General features: G+C 52.5%; 1 protein-coding gene across 1 annotated transcript; it reads left to right on the forward strand.

Annotated features, from left to right (window-relative positions):
• Nucleotides 1–2,105: 2,105 nt before the first annotated feature.
• On the forward strand, nt 2,106–20,635 carry LOC131275667 (tryptase alpha/beta-1-like). The gene is made up of 4 exons (XM_058286721.1): nt 2,106–2,212; nt 2,581–2,846; nt 3,249–3,412; nt 20,420–20,635. Exons 1-4 carry the CDS (start codon nt 2,106–2,108, stop codon nt 20,633–20,635), a joined length of 753 nt encoding a protein of 250 aa, XP_058142704.1.
• The last annotated feature ends 3,681 nt before the right edge of the window (nt 20,636–24,316 follow it).

Here is a 24,316-nt window from a genome sequence, read left to right on the forward strand (position 1 = left end):
GGACAGCGACCAACTCAGGGACCCGTGGTGAGACCGTGGCAGGGCCAACGGGACCCAGGAGGACCCTGACCACAAACCCCAAGGAGCAGGGCGGGGACAGTGCCGCCTCCTCCAGGGGGCCCTCCAGGCTCCCTGCAGGCTTCAGGTTTCTGCGGAGGGGGTACCTGCTCAGAGTGGAAGTGCCATCCTGAGGCCCAGGCCCCAGGAGGCCTGAGTGCCACACCCACCCGTGGCCACCCAGGGATCAGAGGGGCACCCCCATGCCACAGCCCCACCCCGCAGGCCTATGCCTGCGCCAAGCTGGACCCCGAGTTTGACGGGGGCCAGTGGAGCCGGGACTGTCCCGCCCGAGCCCAGCTCCTCCCCAGCTCTACACCACCGCCAGGGCTGGCAGGTCCTCTGAGACCCTCTAGGTATACCACCCCCCTAGAGGTGGGGAAACTGAGGCACAGGGGCAGAGACCTGGTCCATCCCCAGGACGCCACTTCCCAGGGCTCTGGCTGGTGTCCTCCCGCTGACCCAGAGCAGCCCCTGCAGGGCCCTTAGCCCTTGACCCGAGCCCATCCCCCAGGGGCGGGGCTACGCAGGCTTGCAGCTGCCCCTCCTCCCCCAGGGTCTCCCACCTGGAAGGAAACCCCCCGGCCCGGGCACCTGATGCAGAGTGGGCCGGGAGTCCTCTGACTGGGCAGGGGTCCCACGACCCCTTGCCATCCTCAGTCCCCACAGCTGGGGAGGGGGGACCCCGTCTGTCCCAGCTCACAGACCTCCAGGACTTGGGCATCCCCCCACCCTGTACCCCAGGGGTCCCGGCCTGCTGTACAGAGGAGCCCCAAATGAGGCGACTGGGCCTGGGGTCCCGGGGGGCTGGCACCGGCCTCTTCTGCTCTCCCCCTTCACCCCTGCCCGTCCTCTGCGATGGAGCCACAGGCCACCAGGTCACGAGGCAGGGCCCAGCTCAGCGAGATGCCGAGATAATCCCTGAACAGACGTCCCCGCCTCACCACGGGGCCGGGAGGAGGGGGCTGCTTCCGGCTGTGGGGACTGGCTCCAGCTCCCCCAGACTGTTTCCTCATCTGACAAGGAGCCCCTCCCTCTGCTAAGGTGGGGAGGGCTGAAGGAGGCAGTGTCCTGCGAGCCGTGGGCCCTAAGGATCCAGAAGGCGTGGCAGGGGTCGCCCTGCATGTGCCCACCCCACAGAGCAGCCCTGCTCCTCCGAGGCCCACGGGCACTGACTCCCCCACTCCGTGTCCCCCTGGGGACGTGCGTTGGGGTGAGAGCAGCAGGAGAGAGACTCGCTCACCACAGTGCCTGGGGAGCAAGCAGCCCCTGGGTGTAGCCGTGCCTGAAGGCCTCGCCGGAGCTCTGATTTGCATGTGGGAAGAGGTGAGCTCTGCAGAGGGGTGCCGGGGGATGCGTCCTGGTGCAGGGAACCAGCCAGCTGCTGAGAGAGGGTCACCCAAACACCCAAGGGGGAACCCAGCCCCCCACACAGCCTGGCCCCTTTCGGGATCTCAGCCCTGCCTGGGCCTGGGTGGGGGGCGAGCTCCACTTGCTGGGCCCACCCTCGGACCTGTGTGCCCCGAGGTGGTGACTGGAGGTGGGCAGCCTTGCCAGGGCCCTGGGTCTGGACCACCCACTTCCAGCCCCTCCCCCAGCCCCACCCAGGCCTGGAAGGATAAATGGGGAGGGGGCAGCGCACTGGGTAGAGAGCAGCAGGCGGACAGGGTGAGGTCCCACCTCTGAACCTCAGATCCCGGCCCAGACCCCGGCCCAGAGGCTGCCCGGGTCCCTGGGCCCCTGACCCCTGGGCCTGGCCCCGCCCGCGGTGCTCAGGCTGCCGCCTCCTTGCTCCGTCCAGATGCTGCCCCTGCTGCTGCTGGCGCTGCCCCTCCTGGCCAGCGGGGGTCCACGCGGCCCCTGGTGAGTCTGCCCCCCGCCCTGCCCTGCCTCCCCCTAACCCCACAGTGGGGGTGGGTCGGCTTAGAGAAGCCCCCCAGAGCCCCAGAGAGCTCCAGGTGGGGGGCGCTGAGCCAGGGTCCAGCTGTGGCCGCCTCTGACGCTGCCCCCTCCCAGCCCCCCACCAGGCCCTGGAGCACGGGGCCATCATGGGGGGACAGGAGGCCTCCAAGAGCAAGTGGCCCTGGCAGGTGAGCCAGCGCCTCCACGCGGCCTTCTGGGTGCACATCTGCGGAGGCTCCCTCATCCACCCCCAGTGGGTGCTGACTGTTGCCCACTGAGGCGCGGTGGCAGGACGTGGCTCCCCTGGGGTCCAGGGCGCTGCGGGTGGGGTTTCCGAGACCGGGGGTTGCTCAGAGGCTGGAGGATCCAAGGGCTGGCGGGTGAGTCGAGGAAACTGGGGGGTCCAAGAGCCCGGAGGCGGGTTTACGAGAGCCTGGGGGGTGTCCAGGGCCTGGGGGTGGGGGGCAGGGATTTGAAGGGGGAGTTCGGGGGGGGGGGGGCTTGCAGGGGCTAGACCAGAGGGTTCAGGGGATTGGGGGGCCTTTCAAAGCCGGGGGTCTGGGGGCGCTGGAGAAGGGAGGTCGGGGACTGACTGGCCCGAGCCCGTGGGCCCCTCCCCAGGGAACGCGTCAGCCCCGATGCCTTCCGCGTGCAGCTGCGCGAGCAGCACCTGTACTACGGGGACCGGCTGCTGCCCGTGGGCCGCGTGCTCCCGCACCCCGGCTACTACTTGGCGCAGGAGGGCGCGGACATCGCGCTGCTGGGGCTGCGGTCGCCCGTGAACTTGTCCAGCCGCGTGCAGCCGCTGCGCCTGCCCCCCGCCGCCCAGGCCTTCCCCGCGGGGACGCCGTGCTGGGTGACCGGCTGGGGCGACGTGAGCGACGATGGTGAGGGCGAGGTGCGGGTTGGGCGCGGTGCTGGATGAGGCGCGGGGCGCGGGGCGAGGGGCGAGGGGCGCGGAGGAGAGGGCAACGGGCGGAGGTGCGGGGCGCGGCGCGGGGTGCCGGGGGAAGCGCTGGGGCGCGGTGAGTGGGCCGAGGGCGCGAGGTGCGGAGCGGGGGTCGTGGCGCGAGTGCGCGGGCGCGGGGCTGGCTCAGTGCGGACGTGAGGCGGAGGGCGGAGGGCGCCGAGCGGGCGTGGGATGCGGGGCGGGCGTGGGATGCGGGGCGGGCGGGGCGGGGCGCGGCTCCGGAGGGAGGTGCTGGGTGAAGCACGGCTCGGGGGCCGCGGAGAGGGGCGGGGGCGGCGGCTCGGCCCCTCCCGCCCCAGCGCCCCGCTCGTCCCCGCAGAGCCCCTGCCCCCGCCCTACCCGCTGCGGCAGGTGAAGGTGCCCGTCGTGGACAACGGCGACTGTGACGCCCAGTACCACAGCGACACCTCCACGGGGGACAGCGTCCGCATCGTGCGCGACGACATGATGTGCGCCGGCCGCGCGGGCCGCGACTCCTGCCAGGTGCCCCCCGCTGCCCACTGGGCTCTCCCCCACCCCCAGCGACGCAGGTGCCTGCCGGTGCCGAAATCCTCCCTCGGCCACTTTCCAGCAGGTGGGGGGAGGCTCTCAGTGGGGGTTTTGCGAGTGTTGGTTTTTTTTTTTAGCATTTAAAAAAATGTATTGAAGTGTATCGCATGTACATAAACATACATAAAGACTAAGTGTGTAGTAACAGGTGTGAATTTACACATCAAGCCTACAGACCATCCTACGGCACATCACACCTCCCCCTGCCAGCAATACCGTGCTTGTTGTGGAACATTTTAACTAATGATTAAAGAGCATCCTCGAAATACTCCAACCACCCAAAGTATCTTACATTGGGTGTATTTCCCCCACCCACCATATTCTTCTTATTTTTTGCATCATTTATAGATGAACATACATAAACAACAAGTGTATAGTAAAAGTTGTGAACTTACAAAGCAAAGATACATAACATCATACACGGTCCCATACATCAACCCTCCACCAACACCTTGTACCGTTGTGAGACATTTGTTAAAAATGATGAGAGAATATTGTAAAAATCTTACTACTAGCAATAGGCCTTATCTCACAGTTGGTATATTTTTCCTCCAACTCACCCTATTATTATTTTTTAAATATATTTTTTACTGATTTTTAAAAGATACATAGATCACGCAAAATGTTACTTTATTTTTTTTATTCTTTTTTCTTTTAAATATTACATTCAAAAAATATGAAGTCCCATTCAACCCCACCGCCCCCACCCCCCACTCCCCCCACAGCAACACTCTCTCCCATCATCATGACACATCCATTGCAACAAAATGTTACTTTAAAAAATACAGGAGGGGGAAGCGGCTGTGGTGCCATCAGCTGGGCTCCCGTCTACCACGTGGGAGGCGCTGGGGTCGCATCCCAGGGCCTCCGTGTGCAGGCAGCTCGCCCACACGCCGCAGAGAGCCACCGGCCCACAAGCGCCGTGGAGAGCCCACTCGGCAAGGTGACGCAGCAGAAAGGGAGACAAGTAAAAACACAGAAGAGCGTGCGAGGAATGGACACACAGCAGACAGCAAGCAAGCCGCAAGGGGGCAGGGAAGTTAAAAATATAAATGTATAGGAGGTTGCATTATGCTCCACTCCCCATATACCCCCATTATTGTTTTTTAAATATATTTTTATCACAGAAATTTTAAACTTACATATGTGTAATCATGCATATGTGCAGGATTCCCATACAACAACCCTCTATCAACACACCACAGCATGGTGGAACATTTGTTGAGATAATATCATCAGGTTGTTACCAGGTTCATAGCGTACATTTGGCACATCTCTTCCTCACGTCCCCATTATCAACACAGTGTGTCTTTGGTTTACATGCATGAATATTACATTATTACTGCTCACCACAATCCATAGGTCACTCCAGCTGTATTGTTCCATGCTTCTCCACATTCCCACCACCCTGCAGTAGTGATGTACATCTGCTCTAGCTCACAAAGGACACTCTTGCATCTTTACCTTCAATCACAATTCTCATCCACCTCTGGGTTGACTGTGCTGTTCAGTCCCTAGTAGATTATTCTCTACCTTTCTTTCAGTTGGCATTTACATCCCTAGATTACCCTTTTCAGCCAAATTCCAATTTATAAAACAGCTGTTACTATGTTACCATCAACTCGATACATTCCCACACTTTCACATTAAAGTTAATTAAAACTTCTTCCTACATTAAACATCAGTAGTCCATCTCAGTCCTCTTTTCTCCTTTAAGAATCCACCAGCTACTACAAGACGTTGAAGATATTTTCCTACATTTTCTTCTAGAAGCTTTATGGTTCTTGCTTTTATATTTAGGGTTTTTAATCCATTTTGAGTTAATTTTGGATAAGGTGTGAGACAGGGGTCCTCTTTCCTTCTTTTGGCTATGAATTTCCAGTTCTCTCATCACCATTTGTTGAATGGACAGTTCTGCCCGAGCCTGGTGGGTTTTACAGGCTGGTCAAAAACCACTTGACTGTCCCTGTGAGGTTGTTTCTGAACCATCGGTTTGGTTCCATTGGTCTGTGTGTTTGTCTTTATGCCAATATCACGCTATTTTACCACTGTACTAGGTAATATAATTTAAAGTCCAGAAGTGGGAGTCCTCCAAACTCACTTTCTTTTTAGGATGTTTCTGCCTATTCGGGACCCCTTACCCTTCCCAATAAACGGATAATCATGTTTTCCATTTATTTAAAAAACATTGGTGGAATTTTTATTGAGATTACATTCAATCTGTATTATCAATTTGGGTAGAAATTACATCCTAATGACATCCAATCTTCAAATCCATGCACGTGGAATGTTCTTCCAATTATTTAGGTCTATTTTTATTTCTTTTAAGAATGAGTTGTAGTTTTCTGAATACAAGTGTTTTACATTGTTGGTTAAGTTTATTCCCCAATATTTGCTTCTTTCAGTTGCTATTGTAAATGGAATTTTTTCCCTTGACTTCCTCATCAGATTGTCCATTGTTAGTGCCTTTTAAAGTCTATTTCATCTATATAAGCACAGGCGCTCGGTCTTCGTTGTTTGTCTTTGTTGTTTTTGTTGTTGTTACTGAACGGGTGGACTAGCTCTCTCCAGCCTTTCACTTTCACTTTATTGGTCTCCTGGGGCCTCAGGTGAGTCTCTTGCTGACCACTTATAGGTGGCCCCCACCCCAGGACCCCACCCGGGCCCCAGCCCAGGACCACCTCCTCTGCACTGAGCTAACGCCACCTGCAGGACCCTGCTTCCAAGGAGGCCCCGTGCTGATGGCCACGTCTCTCTTTTGGGGGCTGTGGCCCCTCCCAGCACACCTCGTCTGCCCGGCTCTTCCCGGGACCCCGGCTGGACGACCTGTGTCTGCTCGCTTGGTCTTGGGGCCAGAAGTTGTCATTTGCAGGAGAATCCATGTGTCCCCGGTGGCTGGGCCGGGGGCCCTCCAGGGGCCTGAACCCACCCCTGGCAGCAGGCGAGGATCAGCACTGGAAGATCGCATGGCTGAGAGCCAGAATGGGCCAGGCTCCCCCATGTCCTGCCAGCGGAGCCTGCGGCCTCCAGATATTGTGCATTTGTTTTGACGTCCATCTCGGGACCCCAGCAGCCCTTGATTTCTGTCTGGCTTGACACACTGGTCTGTCTTCCCCTGTTGGGAACCACCCATGCTCTCAGGAGACACCCTCCCTCTGTTGGAGAACATATCGGGCCTCCCCGGGAGGGGAGTCCAGCTCCTTCTCACCCATTTTTTTAAATTTTGTATGTGTATGTGTGCACATTTACTGAGCTTTATTTTTATTCCATGTCACATCGTAATTTAGTTTTTGATTTTTATTTTTTACACTTTTTTTAAAGTTAAGAGATCAAAAGGAATATTACATTAAAAAACATAAGAAAACATAGAAAAATAAGAGGTTCCCATGTAACCCACTCCCCAATCCGCCATCACATCATTTTTGTAAATTGTATTTCTTTGAAGATATATACAGCACCAAAAAATATTGCGTTGAAAAATATAAGAGGCTCCCGTGTACTCCCCACCCCCAACCCCACTCCTCCCACACCAACAACCTCCTGCATCATTGTGGCACACTCATCACAATCGATGAACTCATTTTGCACATAATGGAAACCAAAATGGAACTGTGTTTGATAGCTATGCTTCAAAATCTGTACATCAGCTGCAGCAAATATAACATGAACATGTAAAAAGGTCATTGCTGGGGAAAGGGGAAAAGGGCTTGATGTTGGATATATGGGAGTCCCCTACATTGTATATGTGAATTGCTGTGATCTAAAACATTTTTAAGACAAAATTAAAAATTAGAAGGAAAAAAAAAAAGAAAGGATGTAGACACTGAGGAAGAAATGAAAGAAAATGCCTTGCCCCTGTACATATAGGACAGCAACTATTACACTTATGAAAGGGAAAATATTTGAAACAAATCTTTATAATATTTTTCATTTTATTAATACACCAATTTATTTTTACTTTATTTTAGTATTTCTAAATTTGTATGTATTCTGTTTCTAAACTTTAAACCCATCACTATATTTCCATTTCCTATGAAGTGAATTTGGCAATATGTTAGGCTTCATTGGTGAAGAAGTTTTGGACACAGAGAGGTTCAAAAATGGCAGGGGAGGAAGCCTGGTGTCGGGTGTTATTGATGGGAGGCAAGTGAGTGGGGGTGAGTTCCCCAGGGCATGTATTTATGGGACATAAAAATGTTCCTGATATATGTTGGGTGTTTTTAGAGTAGTTAGAGTTACAAACGTAAACTGAGGGAGTGCTGAGTTCCTACCCAGGGGAGGTCTGTCACATTTGCCAATGGAACAGCAATAATTCCCCAAGTGCAAAGGCAAAGACCAACAAGGAAGGGTGGTCCAATAATGAGCCTTTGATACTGATGACTATGCTTATGAGCCTGTGTGCCTGAAATATGAACTAGGACTAGAGCTGCAGAGTGCATAAGAGTTACCTCCTGAGAGAGTCAATGTCATTCACATGTGGGCACTCTCTAAGCCAAACTCAGCATATAAATGCATTACCTTGCCCCCAGCATGGGACATGACTCCTGGGTATGATCCTCCCTGGCGCTGAGGGATAACTACCAATCAGTGGCTGGTGATGCAAGTAGAAAGAGACCTTGAACAAAAGGGTCAACTCAGACTAGCAGATTATCTCAGCCTGCATGTTGGATCAAGACTTAAAAACTCTTTTTTGACCTTGAATAAAAGAAGGAAATGGCAAAGACAACTGAGTTTATTTGGCTAAGAGTCTTCCAAAAAGAGTCAAGAAGTCATCAGAGGAGTCACAATTATGCACACCTCAGCAGGACCCCAGAGAGAGCCAAAGTAGATACAACCCTAGGTGCTGGTTTTCCTGAAGGCCACAGAAATCCACAGGGCATATGGTCATGGCAGATGGATTTGGAGTTCTGTGCCATGTCAGAGTGCCCTATGTTGGAATTTGTGCTCCTGATTGTGATGCAGCTGGACTCAGATGAGACTTTCCTTCACATACCTCTTCTATCACTTTTCCTGAACCTGTGGTTGGCTATACTGAGGGAACTTGAATCTCTGGACTGCCCATGTGCCTGCTGGACCCTGAGCCTCAGCAGAGTTGTGACTCCTACTCTCTGGTTCACTGGACTTACTCAGGTCAGCTAACAGGGAGGTGAAGATGATCAACCACCACACCAGGACACCAAGAGTGCCTACAACACCAAGCAGAGGAATTGCATCCATCATCCATGTGGAAGATAAGCCCCTTCTTGATCTAGAGCTGGAGTGGACATCACCATCCCAGGGTCCACAGAATGGAGGAGTAAAATATGGATTAGAGTGGACTTACTGATATTCTACTTTAAAATTATTGTGACTAGGAATAGAAAACAATGTAGCATTAAGATGGAGAATGTGGCCACAGTAGTTGCAGAGGGCAGGGAGAGGGAAGAAGAGATGTGATGTGGGGGCATTTTTGGGACTTTGGGTCGTCCTAAATGATATTGCAGGGTCAGATGCTGGACTTTATATATCCTGCCATAACCCACTGAATGTGCTGGGGGAGAGTGTGAGCCACAGGATAAACCATTATTTATGTGGTGCAGCAGTGCTCCAAAATGTGTTCCTGCTCATTACGTGGATCTCCCCCCACTGATACAACCCACTATGACAAAATGATCACTCCGACATTCTCTAGAAACCTGCCCCAGGTGTGCCCTATCCTAATTGCCCCCAACCATCATCCTAAAGCAGTAGCCCTTCCTTGTCATATTGCCAAAAGTTTGTTCTCAACATTGTAGTTTCAATCACATACCTGTCAATCCCAAGTGTTCACCTGCTCCCTCCCCCAACCCTCCTCCCAGTTCCATGGACAACTCAACCCACAATTGCCACCTTAGCCCCTGTAAATCTTGCACCACCTAACCCAATGTATCCCCACACCCCTGTCATAGCCCTTCACTGCACAATTTCTCACTTCTATCTAATCATAGATTTCACCCATATGTGCATTGGTTCACAGACTTCTTTTATATGACCTGTAACCCTGTCTTCTAGTCTCTAGCTCTCGATGCCACCTCGAATTGCTTAATTTATATCAGAGAGGTCATGTAATACGCCTGGCTTGCGTCACTCAACATAGGGTCCTCAAGATTTATCCATGTTATACCGTGTGTTAACACTGCATTCCTCCCTGGAGCTGAGTAGTATTCCATTGTATGTATACACCACATTTTGTTTATCCATTCATCTGTTGATGGGCATTTGGGCTGATTCCAACTTTTGGCAATAGTGAGTAATGCTGCTCTGAACAGTGGTGTGCATATATCTGTTTGTGTCCTTGCTTTCAATTCAGTGGAATTGCTGGATTATATGGCAATTCTATAGTTAGTTTTCTGAGGAACGGCCAAATTGTCCTCCACAATGGCTGGACCATTCTACATTCCCACTAGCAGTGGGTGAGTGTTCCCATGCCTCCACATCCTCTCCAGCACATGTACTCCTCTAATTTTTTAATAACTGCCAGTCTCATGAGTGTAAGATGTTATCTCATTGTACTTTTGATATGCATTTCCCTAATAGCTTGTGATGTTGAGCATCTTTTCATGTATTTTTATCCATTTGTATTTCTTCTTTGGAGAAGCATCTGTTCAAATAAATCAGTTGACCAGTTTTTAAATGGGTAGTTTTTGTTTTTATTTTTGAGATATAGGATTTCTTTCTATATGCTGGAATCTAGGCCTCTATCAGATATATGGTTACCAAATATTTTCTCCCATTGGATAGGCTATTGTTCACTTTCTTGACAAACTCTTTTGAGGTGTAAAAGGTTTTAATTTTGAGGAGGTCCCATTTATCTATTTTTTCTTTCACTGGTCCTGCTTTGGGTGTGAAGTTCATGAAACCATTTCCTATTACAATGTCCTATAGATGCTTCCCCACATTATATTCCAAGGTTTTTCTGGTCCTGGCTCTTACATTTAGATCATTGATCCATCTTGAGTTGATTTTTGTGTAAGGTGTGAGATGGTGATCCTCTCTCATTCTTTTGGATATGGATACCAGTTCTCCAAGCACCATTTGTTGAAGAGGTCTTTCTCTCCCAGTTGAGTGGGTTTGGTGACCTTGCTGAATATCAGATGACTGTATCTGTGAGGATCTATATCAGAACTCTCACATACGATCTATTGGTCAGTAGGTCTATCCTTGTGCCAATGCCATGCACTTTTGATCATTGTAGCTTTTTAGTATGCTTTAAAGTCAGATAGTGTGATTCCTCTGATTTCACTTTTCTTTTTCAATATATCTTTGTCTATTCAAGGCCACTTGCCCTTTCAAATAATTTCATAGTTAGTTTTTCCTATTCCATAAAAAGAAATGCTGCTTTGATTTTTATTGGGATTGCATTAAGTCTGTAGATTAGTTTGGGTAGTGTAGACATCTTAATGATATTTAGTCTTCCTATCCATGAAAAGGGAATGTTCTTCCATTTATTTATGTCTTCTTTGATTTCTGTTAACAGCGTTGTGTAGCTGTCTGTGTATAAGTCAGATACATCTTTAGTTAAATTTATTCCTACTATTTGAATTTTTTTTAGTTACTAATGTAAATGGTATTTCTTTCTTGCTTTCCTCCTCGGATTGCTCATTATTCATCTACAGAAATGCTACTGATTTTTGTTCATTGATCTTATACCCTGAAACTTTACTGAACTCATTTTTAAGTTCCAGAAGCTTTGCTGGAGATTTCTCAGGACTTTCTATGCATAGGATCATGTCATCTGCAAATAGTGAAATGTTCACTTCTTCCTTTCCAGTTTGGCTGCCTTTTATATCTTTTTCTTGCCTCAGTACTCGTGCAAGTACTTCTCACACTATGTTAAATAGGTGGGGTGATAATGGACATCTTTGTCTTATTCCTGATCTTAGAGGGAAAGCTTTTAGGATTTCACCATTATGTATGTTAGCAGTCGGTTTTTATATATACCCTTCATCATGTTCAGAAAGTTTCTCTATTCCTGTCTTTTGCAGTGTTTTTACCAGGAAAGCGTGCTGTATTTTCTCAAAAGTTTTTGCATTTATAGAGATGATCATGTGATTTTTCTCTTTCGATCTGTTTATGTGGTTTACTACATTGATGGATCTGCTTATGTTGAACCATCCTTGCATGCCCAGGATGAAACCCACTTGGCCTTGGTATATAATTTGTTTGATGTGTTGTTGAATACAGTTAGCAAGTATTCTGCTGAGGATTTTAGCATTTGGTTTCATTAGAGGGATTGGTCTGTAATTTTCCTTTCTTGTGGCATCTTTGTTTGCTTTGGTATTAGGGTAATGTTGGCATTATAGAAAGTGTTAGGCTGTGTTCCTTCTACTTCTATTTTTTAGAAGAGTATAAGCAGGATTGGTGTTAGTTCTTTCCAGTTCATTTGGTAGAATTCACCGGTGAAGCCATCTGGTTCTGGGCTTTTATTCGCTGGGAGGTTTTTAATGACTGATTCTACTTCTTTACTTGTGATTGGACAGTTGAGTTCATCGATTTATTCTTTTGTAAATGTAGGTTGCTTACGTGTTTCTAGGAATTTGTTCATTTCCTCTAAATTGTCCCTCTTGTTGGCATATAATATTTCAAAGTATCCTGTTATGATACTCTTTATTTCTGTGGGGTCAGTGGTGATATCCCCTTCCTCATTTCTTATTTTGTATATTGGCGTCTTCTCTCTTTTTTTCTTTGTTAGTCTAGCTAAGAGTTTGTCAACTATTGCTTTTGGTTATTTTTTCTAGTGCTTTCTTATTTTCAATTTCATTTAGTTCTGCTCTAATCTTTCTTGTTTCCTTCTTTCTACATCCTTAAGGGTTAATTTGTTGTTTTTTTCCTAATCCCTCCATGTGTGTGTTTAGGTCTTCAATTTTAGCTCTTTCTTCTTATTTGATATATGCATTTATGGCTATGAATTTCCCTCTCAGTACAGTTTTTGCTGCATCCCATAGGTTTTTTCCTTTAAAGATTTATTTCTCCCCCCTCACTCCATTGTCTGCTCTCTGTATGCTTTTGCTCTGTGTTCTTTTGTGTCAGCTTGAACTTTCATTGGGTGGCTCTATGAACTGAAACTGGGACCTTCCAGTGTAGGAGAAGGCGAACATTCTCTTGTGCCACCTCACCTCTCTTGTCTGTTCTGTCTTTTAATGTCTCTCCTCTGTGTCTTTTTTTATTGCATCATCTTGCTGCACCAGCTCTCTGCATGGCCCAGAACTCCTGTGTGTGGCAGCACTCCTGCACGGGGCAGTCCTCTGTGCAGACCAACTCTCTGGGTAGGCCAGCTCACCACATGGGCCAGCTTGCCTTCACCAGGAGGCCCTTGGCAATGAACCTAGGACCTCCTATATAGTAGCCGGGAGCTCAATTGTTTGAGCCACATCTGCTTCCCCCAGAGGTTTTTTATATATTTCGTTGTCATTTTCATTCATTTCATGGTAGTTACTGATTTCTTTTGAGATTTCCTCCTTGACACACGGTTTGTCTAAGAGCATACTCTACTCTATAACTTCCATATTTTTGTGCCTAATCTGGTTCTCTGACCCTTACTGATATCCAGCATCATTCAATTGTGGTCAGAGAAATTACTTTGTATAATTACAATCTTTCTGAATTCATTGAAAAATTTTCTGTGGCCTAGCATGTGGTCTATCTTGGAGAATGATCCATGCGCTCTAGAGAAGAATGTATAGCCCACTGTTCTTGTGTGTAGTGTTCTGTATATGTCTATTAGGTCCAGATCCTCTACTATATTATTCAAAGTCTTTGTTTCTTGATTCTCTGTTGAGATGTTGTCATGGTGGTAATGGTGTATTAAATTCCCCCACTATAACTGTAGGAACATCTATTTCTCCACTTAGTTTTTCCAGTGTTTGTCTCCTGTATTTTGAGGTGCACTGGTTTGGTGCATAAATGTTTATGATTGTTGTTTCTTCTTGAAAGATTCCTCTTTTACTCATAGATAGTGTCTGACATTGTCTCTTACAATAGTTTATATTTAAAGTCTATTTTGTCTGATGTTAGTATAGCTACTCCCACCCTTTTTTGGTTATTGTTTGCTTATAAGATTGTTTTCCAGTCGTTCACTTTCAGCTTCCTGGAAATCTAGGTCTAAGGTGGGTTTCTTGTAGACAGCATAGAGATAGGTCATATTTCCTTGTCTGTTCTGCCAGTCTGTGTCCCTTGACTGGTGAGTTTAGTCCTTTAACATTCAGTGTTGTAGCAGTTTGATATGGATATGAATTCCAAAAGTAGGTATTGGTTTATGTTTGTGACCTGGTCTTTACCTGGCATGACTGAGTTATGACTAGGGCTTTGACTGGGCCACATCATTAGGACATTGAGTCCCTGCTCCTTGGCGTGTGGGGACTCAGATAAAAGGCGTGTCAAAGGACAGAGTTGGGGGTTCTTAATGTTAGAGTTTTGATGTTGGAGTTTGATGCTGAAGTCTTAAGCTGGAGCAGCTGGAAGTAAGCACACAGAGGGAAGAGAAGCAAGCCCCAGAAAGAGAGGGTCCTTGAGCCCAGAGAGAAGCAAGACCCTGGAAGGGAGGAACCCAGGAAGCCTGAACTCTCACAGCCGTCACCAGGCATCTTGCTCCACCATGTGTAAATAGGAGTCGGTGAGAGAAGTAACTCATGCTTTATGGCCTGGTATCTGTAAGCTCCTACCCTAAATAAACACCCTTTATAAAAACCAACCAATTTCTGGAATTTTTCATCAGCACGCCTTTGACTGACAAATACAAGTGTTTTTCACTCTCATGGAATTACTTACATTAGCCATATTTTCTTTGGGTTTATGTATGTAATATGTTGTTTTTATTCCTCTTTTTGTCTTTTCAGTTTTTCTTACACTCTCCTCCAACTCTCTCTCTCTCTCCTGTTTTTCCTTTCAACCTGCAGAACCCCCTTTAGCATTTCTTGGAGGTTAGGATTCTTACTGGCATGCTCTCTTAATTTCTGTTTCTCTGTGACTATTTTGAACTCTCCATCATGTTTGAATGCCAGCTTTGCTGGATAGAGAATTCTTGTCTGAAAGGTTGTGGTTTTGTTTGGTTTTTTTTTGTACTTTAACTATGTCTTGCCACTGTCTTCTTGGCCCCACGGTTTCAGATGAAAAATCAGCACTTAATCTTATTGAGTTTCCCTTGTATGTGGTGGTTCTCTTTTCTCTTGCTGCCTTCAGTATTTTCTCTTTGTCTTGAACATTGGAGAGTTTGACAAGTATAAGTCTTGGAGCAGGCCTGTTGGGATTTATGCTGTTTGGGGTGTGCTGTGCTTCCTGGACATGTACATCCATCTCCATCAATAGGGCTGGGAAGTTTTCAGTCATTATTTCCTTCAACTCCCTTTCTGTCCCCTTTCCGTTCTCTTCTCCCTCTGGGTTCCCTATAATGCGTATGCTTGTATATTTTGTGTTGTCATTCAAATCCCTAAGGCAAGTCCCTGCTGGATATTTTCTGTCTTTTTATCTATCAATTTTACAATGTTTGATTGCAGGTATTCTGTCTGCCACATCACTAATTCTTTCCTCTGCCTCCTCAAATCTGCTGTTATGTGCTTCCAGTGTATTTTTGATTTCTTGGATTGTGCCACTCATCACCATCATCAATCATATCCATTATCTTTTTATGTATGTTTACACTTTCTTCAGTATGCTCCTCTAGTGTTTTCTTTTTTTTTTTTAAGATTTATTTTATTTATTTCTCCCCCCCGCCTTGGTTGTCTGTTCTCTGTGTCTGTTTGCTGCGTGATGTTCTTTGTCTGCTTCTGTTGTTGACAGCGGCAGAGGAATCTGTGTTTCTTTTTGTTGCATCATCTTGTTGTGTCTGCTCTCCATGTGTGCGGTGCCATTCCTGGGTAAGCTACACTCTCTTTCACACTGGGCGACTCTCCGTACGGGGTGCACCCCTTGTGCATGGGGCTCCCCTACATGGGGACACCCCTGTGTGGCATGGCATTCCTTGCACCCATCAGCACTGCACATGGGCCAGCTCCACACGGGTCAAGGAGGCCCAGTGTTTGAACCGTGGACCTGTCATGTGGTAGGCAGATGCCCTTACCCCTGGGCCAAGTCTGCTTCCCATGTCCTCCTGTTTCTTGGGATGGTTTGTAATTTTTTGTTGCTGTCTGGTCATCTTCTTTTTACTTTTTTTTCTTCTTTATTTTCTTTTAAATGTTACATTCCAAAAATATGAGGTCCCCATATACCCCCCACACCCCCCACCCCATTCCTCCCACGTCAACCGACTCTTCCATCCTCGTGGCACATTCACTGAATCTGGGTGAATACATTTTGGAGCACTGTTGCACCACATGGACAGTGGTCCACATTGTAGTTTACACTCTCCCCCATTCCACCCAGTGGGGAATGGCAGGACACACCATGTCCAGCATCTGTCCCTGCAGCACCACCCAGGATAACTCCAAATCCTGAAAAAGTGCCCACATCATATCTCTTCTTCCCTTTCCCACCATCAGCAGCTACCGTGGCCACTTTCTCTACATCAATATTACAATTTCTTCCCTTACTAATCACAATAGTTCCCCAGCAGAACACCAGTAAGTCCACTCTAATCCATACTCTATTCCTCCATCCTGTGGACCCTGGGATGGTGATGTCCAGTCCCCCTCCACATCAAGAGGGGGCTTAGATTCCACATGGACGATGGATGCAATTCTCCTGCTTGCCGTTGTAGGCACTCTTGGCTCCTTGGTGTGGTGGTTCTGGTCATCTTTTTATCTTGATGGCTTTATTCAGATGTTTAGCTTCTCTCTCTAGGGTTTTATTTAACTGCTGTTTCTGTGTGTGTTAAGTTTTCTTTGTTTTTCTTGATCTATTTCCTTGCTGTTTTCTATGTTCCCTTGAAGGACAAAGATTAGGGTCAGAGAAAGCAAAAGAGGTAAGAAAAGAAAGAGGATAAGAGTAATAATAATAGTAAAAGTTAGAAGAGTTATCATATAAGACCTAGGAAAATGAATTTTTTTAAGGATTTATTTTATTTATTTCTCTCCCTTTTCCCCCATTATCTGCTTTCTGTGTCCATTCACTGTGAGTTCTACTGTGTCTGCTTGCATTATCCGGTGGCACTGGGAAACTGCATCTTTTTTTGTTGTGTCATTTTGCTGCATCAGCTCTCCGTGAGCATGGCCCCACTCTGGGGTAGGCTGAGCTTTTTTCACACAGGGCGGCTCTCTTTGTGGGGTGCACTCCTTGTGTATGGGGCACCCCTCCACCGGGGCACCCCTGTGTGGCATGGTACTCCCTGTACACAGCAGCTCTGCGCAAGGGCCAGCTCACCACATGGGTCAGGAGGCCCTGGGGATTGAACCCTGGACCCTCCATATGGTAGACAGATGCACTCTCGGTTGAGCCACGTCCGCTTCCCTGAAAACGAATGTTTAATAATGTAAGCAGTGTAGAGTAATAGGAATGAAAAAGTGGAGAACCTACAATGAAATGAGATACTGAATAGAGAAAATATATATAATGAATTAAAAGGCCAGAATGATGAGGAGAGAGAGAAAGACAAAAGAAAGGACAAAAAGGAAAAAATTGATAAAAAAAGAAAACAGAATAGACAAAATAGAAATAAAAGACAGAAAAATGGTGGACTAAACAATGAGAGGCAGAATGTAAGAACAACCAGAGAGAGCGGAAGGTAGGAAGATGAAGGAAGGAAAGGAGCCTTGGCATACAAAATCAGTGTCCACAGAACGGGGAAATCAAGGGAACAAGGAACAGGCCAGCAGCACCGAATTGAGAAGAAAAAAAAGGGGTGGAGTGGGGGAAGAAAGAGGGAATAAAAACAAACAAACAAACCCACAGCAAGCATCAAAGAAAACCTCAGGACGAGCAGCCTCCCCTCTAGGCCCTGAGGGGCTTCTCTGGCTGCAGTGCTCATCTCTCACTTCCCTTCAGCCTGCCCTCCGCAGGTTCTGAAGCAGATTTTAGCAAGTAAACTAAGTCAGATTTTCTTCTTAGGGAAAATAAGAGACCCAGGAGAAGTTAATTCAAGGATAACGCCTATATTTTCCCCATCCTAAAGTATCTCTGGATGGTGGATGTCCTGGTGGGCAGCACTACTCTAAGAGGAGCGGGAATTGAACGTGGGGCCCCGTGTATTCAAGGCAGAAACCCCCACTGAGCTAAGCTTCTTTGGAAAACTGTCCTGTCGCCTCCCTGGGTGGGGTGGCTCTTGAATTGTGTGGATACTGCGGATCTGGAGCCCTCCCTGCCCCTCTCTATTTCCACTGTTTTCTCTCCAGGGCAGCAGGTGCAGTTCCCTTTTGAAATTCACATGGGACCCTGGTGGACTCAACTCATCTCAGAAAAAAATGCCTCTCAGCCCTCTTTGAGAGCAACCCCTCCTCCAAGGGGACCCTAAATAGGCTCTTGGAAGCTTATTAAGCGCTTCCTACTGCTTGTCTCCCTTAGAGGAGTTGACATTTTGGTAGTTTTCAGCCTGGACCAGTCAGAGGCCTGACTCCGCCCTCCCCCAGGCCAGGTCCTCCACCTCCGACAGTTAGGGCCATCAGGTGCCCCGCCTCCCCTGTGCCGCCTTGAACCACTGTGTGCTCCCCAAAGGCCAAAGGGGGTCCAAAAATGTTTGGACATTTTCATAGTGGTTATGGTTGGGAATGATGACTTGGGGAGTGCTGAGTTCCTGGGCAGGGGAGCTGTGTATACATTCCCTAATGGAACTGCAACAATCCCCCGAGTGCAATGACTAAGACCAATAAGGAAGGATGGTCCAACAATGAGCCCTTGATGCTAATGACTACGCTTGTGAGCCTGTGTGCCTGAAATAAGAACTAGGCCTAGAGCTGCAGGGATCCTAAGAGTTACCTCCCGGGAGCCTCTGTGTTGCTCAAATGTGGCCAGTCTTGAAGCCAAACTCAGCATGTAAATGCATTGCCTTCCCCCCAGCATGGGACATGACTCCTAGGGATGAACCTCCCTGGCACCAAGGGATTACTACCAAGTACCAGCTTATGATGTGGCTGGAGAAGGACCTTGAATAAAAGGGTCAGCTCAGACCAGCAGAATATCTCAGCCTACATGTAATATCTGGAGCTAAAAATGCTTTTTAACCTGCAATAAAAGGGGGAAATGGAAAGGACAAATGAGTTTATATGACTATGAGTCTCAAAAAAAAGAGCCAGAAGGTCATCATAGGGGTCGCCCTTATGCACACCTCAGCAGAGTCCCAGAGACAGCTAAAGTAGATCCAACCCCAGGTATTGGTTCTTCTGAGGGCTACAGAGACCCACAGGTTCTATGGTCATGGCAGATGGACTTCAGTGCCATGTCAGTTGGCCCTACTTTGGAGTTTTTGTTCCTGAGTGTGATGGAGCTGGACTCAGATGTGATCTTTGTTCACAAGCCTCTCCAGTCACTTTTATCGGACCTGTGATTGGTGCTGGGGTTTAGTGTATACTCAGGAGACCTGAATTTCTGGACTGTCCATGTGATAGCCAGGCGCTGAGCCTCAACAGACTTACAACTCCTACCCTCAGGTTTATTGGACTTACCCCAACCAGCTAACAGGGAGGTGAAGAAGGTCAACCACCATACCAGGGAGCCAAGAGTGCCTACAACTGCAAGCAGGAGAATTGCATCCATCATCCAAGTGGAATCTAAGCACCCTCTTGATATAGAGGTGGAATGGACATAACCATCCCAGTGTCCACAGAATGGAGGAAAAGTGTTTGGACTAGAGCAGACTTACCGATATTCTATTCTGGAACTATTGTGATTAGTAATGGAAGTAAATGTAGCACTGAGATGGAGAAAGTGGCCATGGTGGCTGCTGAGGGTAGGGAGTGGGAAGAAGAGATGTGATGTGGAGGAAGGGGGTGCACGGAGGAAGGGGGTCCCAGCAGGGACCGGCGTGTGGTGTGGCGCTGCAGCCTGGGGGGTTCTCTGAGCCAGGCGTGGCCCTCGGTGCCCGGGTCCTGAGCAGCTGAGCCTGGCTCAGGCAGAGGCCGTCGGTAGGTGAAGGAGAACAGGGGTCTTGTCAGGGCGGGACGACGGGGCTGGGGTCCGGGTGGGGAGAGCTCCCAGCCCCTCCCTCTACCACCACCCAGAGACAGTCAGGTGCAGAGGCGTCCCTGGGCGAGGGGCCCAGGTGGGCAGGCCACTCCCTGCCGACGCTCAGGCCGCCCGGGTCCGGGTTCGGGGACCCCCAACTGGCCGGGAGGACATCTCTAGGAGGGAGGGGCGCTCTGGGCAGGTGACGGCCCTGTGCCCGTGTCCCTCCCATCAGGGAGGAGGGGCTAGGTGTGGCCAGGTGTGGGGCCCCACGGCCACTGCATGGGGCTCCTCTGGACAGCAGGCCGAGACCGCTGGGGGTCAAGGGCTTGGGAGGGAGCCACGTGCTGGGGTGCAGGGTGGGGGATCCCCAAGTCCTGGAGGTCCTTGAGTTAGGGGGGGCCGAGGATGTCAGGGGGGTGGGATCCCTGTCCGGTCACAGGACTCCTCGCCCACTCTCCATCAGGCATGCAGGCCTCAGGCCCCAGGAGCTGGACCTCCCCCTCCTGCAGGGGCAGGGTGAGCCGGGCCGGGCCTGAGCCGTACCCACCAGGGCCACGAGCCTGTCCCCACCAAGCCCGCCTGGGGGCCAAGGTGAGCTGCTCCAGCCTGCAGGGCTCCGCAGCTGAGCCCAGCCTGAGCACGCACGGGCAAGGAGGCAGAGCCGGGCCCGAGCCCCCCAAGGAGTATTTTATTGGGAAAGTACAGGGAGGTGGCCCCCCCAAACCCAGAAGGGAGGCGAGGAAGCCAAGTGTGCAGAGTCAGCGGCCCTGGGCCTGAGTTCTAATTCAGCCCCGGAAAAGCCTCTTACCCCACCCTAGCCTGACTGCCCATAGCAGGTGGGGGCACAGCAGCTGCACCCAGTGCCATCATTGGGACCAGACGTGGACTTCCCAGGATGCCTTCCAGGACAGTCCGGAGCAGGAGGCCAGGGGTGCTCCAGCCAGGGGCCTGTACGTACCCCCACTACGCACCCCCCAGGCCTGGCTTCCGTCCAGGCCTCCTGAGCTCTCCGTGGAGCCCGAGGTACCCCCAGCTGGCCACCCAGCACTTCTTCCCGGGGATGAGCACCCACGTGTGGAGCGTGAGAGTAACCAGGTGGACGCACTCTGAGAGCGCCATGGGGGTGCTCAGTTCTAGCAGGACAACGACTGCGCCCCCCGCGGCTGAGGCTGGCGTTGAACTTGGGGTGCTGGATGACCTGAGTCAGCCTCGCCAGCCAGTCGTGCTCCTAGAGCCGCAGCTGCCCCCCTGGACCCTGCATTTCTGTGGTTCTGACGCCATCCTGGGGACAGAGCAGGAGCTTCTCAGGGCCAGCATCGGGGGGCCCCCCAGGGGCTCGGAGCCAGGGGCAGCCCCTGGGCCCTCAGGAGCAGTTAGGGTCCATCGGCCTCGGGCCGCCCCCAGGCCAGGACCCGTCCCACACTTCCCAGTGCCCCCTCTGTGCACTCCCACCCCCACCACGGGTCGGGGTCACTCCCGGCACAGCACAGTGGGCCGCGGGCAGCACCCAGTGGGGGTGGATGGGGGGCCCCGCACACACGCCCCCAGCGGTTCTGTTCGTCCCTGAAGACCCTCAGGCTGACCTGCCACGGCCACTTCGCGGGGGGCGTCAGACCCCTGGAGCTCGGCAGTGAGCCGGCCCTTTCCAGGGGGCGCTCCCAGCCCAACCCCCGAGGCAGGAGAGGCCTGGGGCCAGGGCCAGTCAGAGAGGCTGGGGAGGGGTCGGGCCTCACCCAGGGAGGGCGGGCACCGAGCCCCCCAGGCAGGGCAGGGCCAGGGGCAGCAGCCGCAGCAGCTGCAGGGGAGGCGCGGGTGGGTGGGGAGGCCAGGGCGCCCCGGCTGGGGGCGAGGGCAGGGGTCTGGGCAGAGGCTCCTTCCCGTGCCAGGTCTCTGCCAAGCTCTGCTCCGGGGTCCTGAGCGCCCCTTCAAGCCCCGAGCCCAGGAAGTGGACGGGGTGGGGAGGGGCGTGGGGCTCCCAGCACCCCTCCCTGGCTCAGGCCCCTCAGAGCAGACAGGTGCCTGGGGACGCAGGGACCAGAACTGACCCGGGACCCCCTTTGGTGTTGCTCCCAAGCGGGAGGAAACAGAGGGGGGGCACTGGCGGGTCTAAACGCCCCAGACAGCGGGGCTGCTGGGCCCGCGGACGGGGGGGTCCCAGTGACAGGAGAAAGGAGCCCACCCGGTCCCCGCCCAGGCCCAGGGCCCCTGCGGACCAGAGCTCAGTCTCGCTGCTGTGCGCCAGCCCCGGGCCCGTGGCCGCCTGCCCTCCCCGCGCCCAGCGCCCGCCGCGCAGCCAGCCCGAGGGCAGGGGGGCCAGGGGCAGGTGAGGGGACACAGCCCCGCGGGGCCAGGGGCGGGCACGGGGCGCGGGCGTGCCGGGGGTTCCCCTAGCAGCGCGGGGGCGTCTGGTCTGAGCCCCCCACGCCTCTCCTGGGGCGCGGGGAGGGTTCGCGGTCTCGGGGTGGGGGCGAGGGTGGGGCGGTTCTTCCGACGCCGGGGCAGCGGGGAAGGGTCCCGGGGCCGTCCCTGCTGGGCCCGGAAACGGAGACGACGCCCCAGGAAGGGGGGCGCCCCCACCACAAGGTCACAAGGTCCCTGCCGCCCCGCGGCCCCTCCTGCTGCCCCAGGACCTAGGCCCGCCCCCGCGGCCACCAGGGCCCCCCCGCCGCCTTCCAGCACTGGGGTCCCGGCCCCGGGGGAGGGTCCTTCCCATTGGCTGAGCCCCGGTCCTGTGACTACTCGAAGCCCGAGGGACACCCCCGAGGAGGGCGCCCCAAACTCAGGGAGGGCTCAGAGGCTGGACACGCACACAGGGACAAGCGGGCAGCGTGGCCCAGCGCAGACCCCTGCGGGCCTGGGGGGCGGGACCTGAGGCGGAGGAGGGGGAGGGGACCAATGTGGGGGGCGACGGGGTGGGGCCGGGCTCCTGGGCGGTGGGGGCGGGGAGAAGCGGTACAGGCTGTGGGAGAGGGGTCTGGGGGCGTGGTCGTGGGTGGTGGGCGGGGCGTGCGGCTCTTCTTGCCTATTTGCAGCTGTGAGAGCCTCGGGAGAGGTGGGCTGGGGACTCTCTCCCGCGTGTCCCTAGAGACCTCCCAGGTTAAGCCCCCGAGTGGGCACCCTGGGGGCCAGCTGGGTGCAGGGAGAGCCCCGAGGAGAGGGGAGGCGGCTGACCCCGCCCCTGGGACCCGGGTGGACCTGAGCCTTTACAACCTGAAATGCCACATGGGCTCAGAAAGGCTCCTGGCAGGGACTGGGGGTGAGGCCCTGGGTGTCCCCAAAAGCTGAGCTCTGCCTCCCGGGTCCTCAGGAGGCGGACAGGGGTGAGGGGCTGCCAGGTCCCCGAGGGCATTTCGTACCCAAGCCTGACTTGCCTTTGATGAGCAGCGCAGTGTGGGGGTGAGGAGGGGAGCCCGGGCCCCTCTCCCCAGCCCCAGAGGCCCAGGACGGCCGTGCGGAGACCCCCACGAGCTACGCAGCACCCCAGGCCATCTCTGGGCTCCGTGTGCTGACGGAAAGCCCTGTGGCCGGGACTTGGTGAGCACTGCCCTGGGAGCACCAGCTGAGGAGCCCCCTCGGGGGTGAGCGCGTGGCCCGTCCTTCCCACCCGCGGCCCCTCGTGCGAATCCTGCGTGTCCGTGGGTGTTAGGTAGGGGCAGAGCAGGTGGGAGTGGGAGACCCCGCGCGGGTTCCTCCAAGTTAACAGGCCTCCCCTGCCCAACAAGCCCCCTCCTCGGCATAGACCCCAAAGAGCGGGAGCAGACTCAGGCCCCAGCCACGCAGCCCTTGCACGCCCGCCCTCGCACACCAGCCTGCGCACGCCAGCTCACAGCAGCATCCTCGCAATCGCCCGCAGGCAGGAAGCACCCACGCGTCCATCCGTGGACGAGGGACAAACAAGATGTGCCCGTCCCCACCCGGGATGTGAACTAAGGGCGGAGGTGCTGGCCAGGCCTCCACCCAATGCACCCTGACGATAGGGTGCTGGGGAGACGGCAGGGAGGGCCTGTGCGCATCCAGGCTCCAGCGGCCTCGGGTAGACGTTCACAGGGGGCGGGAAGGAGATTCGAGGTGACGGGGTGGGGAGGAAGGGGGAGATACTGCTCAGGGGGTGGGGGCTTCTGTGTGGGCGGGCGGTGGGGACGAGGGCACGACACTGTGACGCGACTGAGCCCGCTGAATGTAGCTCCACAGTGGTCTAGTGGGAAATGGTGTTTTATGTTCCCCATGAGATGAAATATAAACTAGGAAAGATGGAAAAAGGAGGAGAAACTAGCCACGGGTCTGTGCCCCCTGCCCTTGGCTCACCCCCAGCCCAGCCCCCTCCACCAGCGTCACCCCTAGAGACGCAGGCTCTGGGCTCAGGGTGCCTCGAGAGGGCCAGGCAGGGCTGGGAGCAGAGACCCAAGTCCACGCTGGGGGCCCTGCTGGCCAATGCAGCCTCACACGGTGGACCTTGGGGGCCACGGCGCACCCGACACATGGGATGAGCCACGGAGGAGTCAATGTGGACCAGATGGGACTTTTAAATCCAAAGCTGAGAATTTGGTGCCAGGACAGGAGGACATCTCGAGACGTGGCTGGGGACGTGGCCAAGGAGGGGAGGGGCGGGAGGACTGGTGGGGGACGCAGGGGCCACCAGCTCCCACCCTCCACACCACAGGGTCCGCCGGGGGACTGTCCCTGTTAGCTCCACACCTGCTCTGGGAAAGACAAGGAGGAAGGAGAGAAAAAAGGGAAGGACAAAGAGAAAAGGGGGTGAGGAGGTAAGAGGGGAGGGAGAGGGACGGCAGG

Source organism: Dasypus novemcinctus, chromosome 23 (assembly GCF_030445035.2).
Source record: "Dasypus novemcinctus isolate mDasNov1 chromosome 23, mDasNov1.1.hap2, whole genome shotgun sequence".
Classification (NCBI taxonomy): Eukaryota; Metazoa; Chordata; class Mammalia; order Cingulata; family Dasypodidae; genus Dasypus; species Dasypus novemcinctus.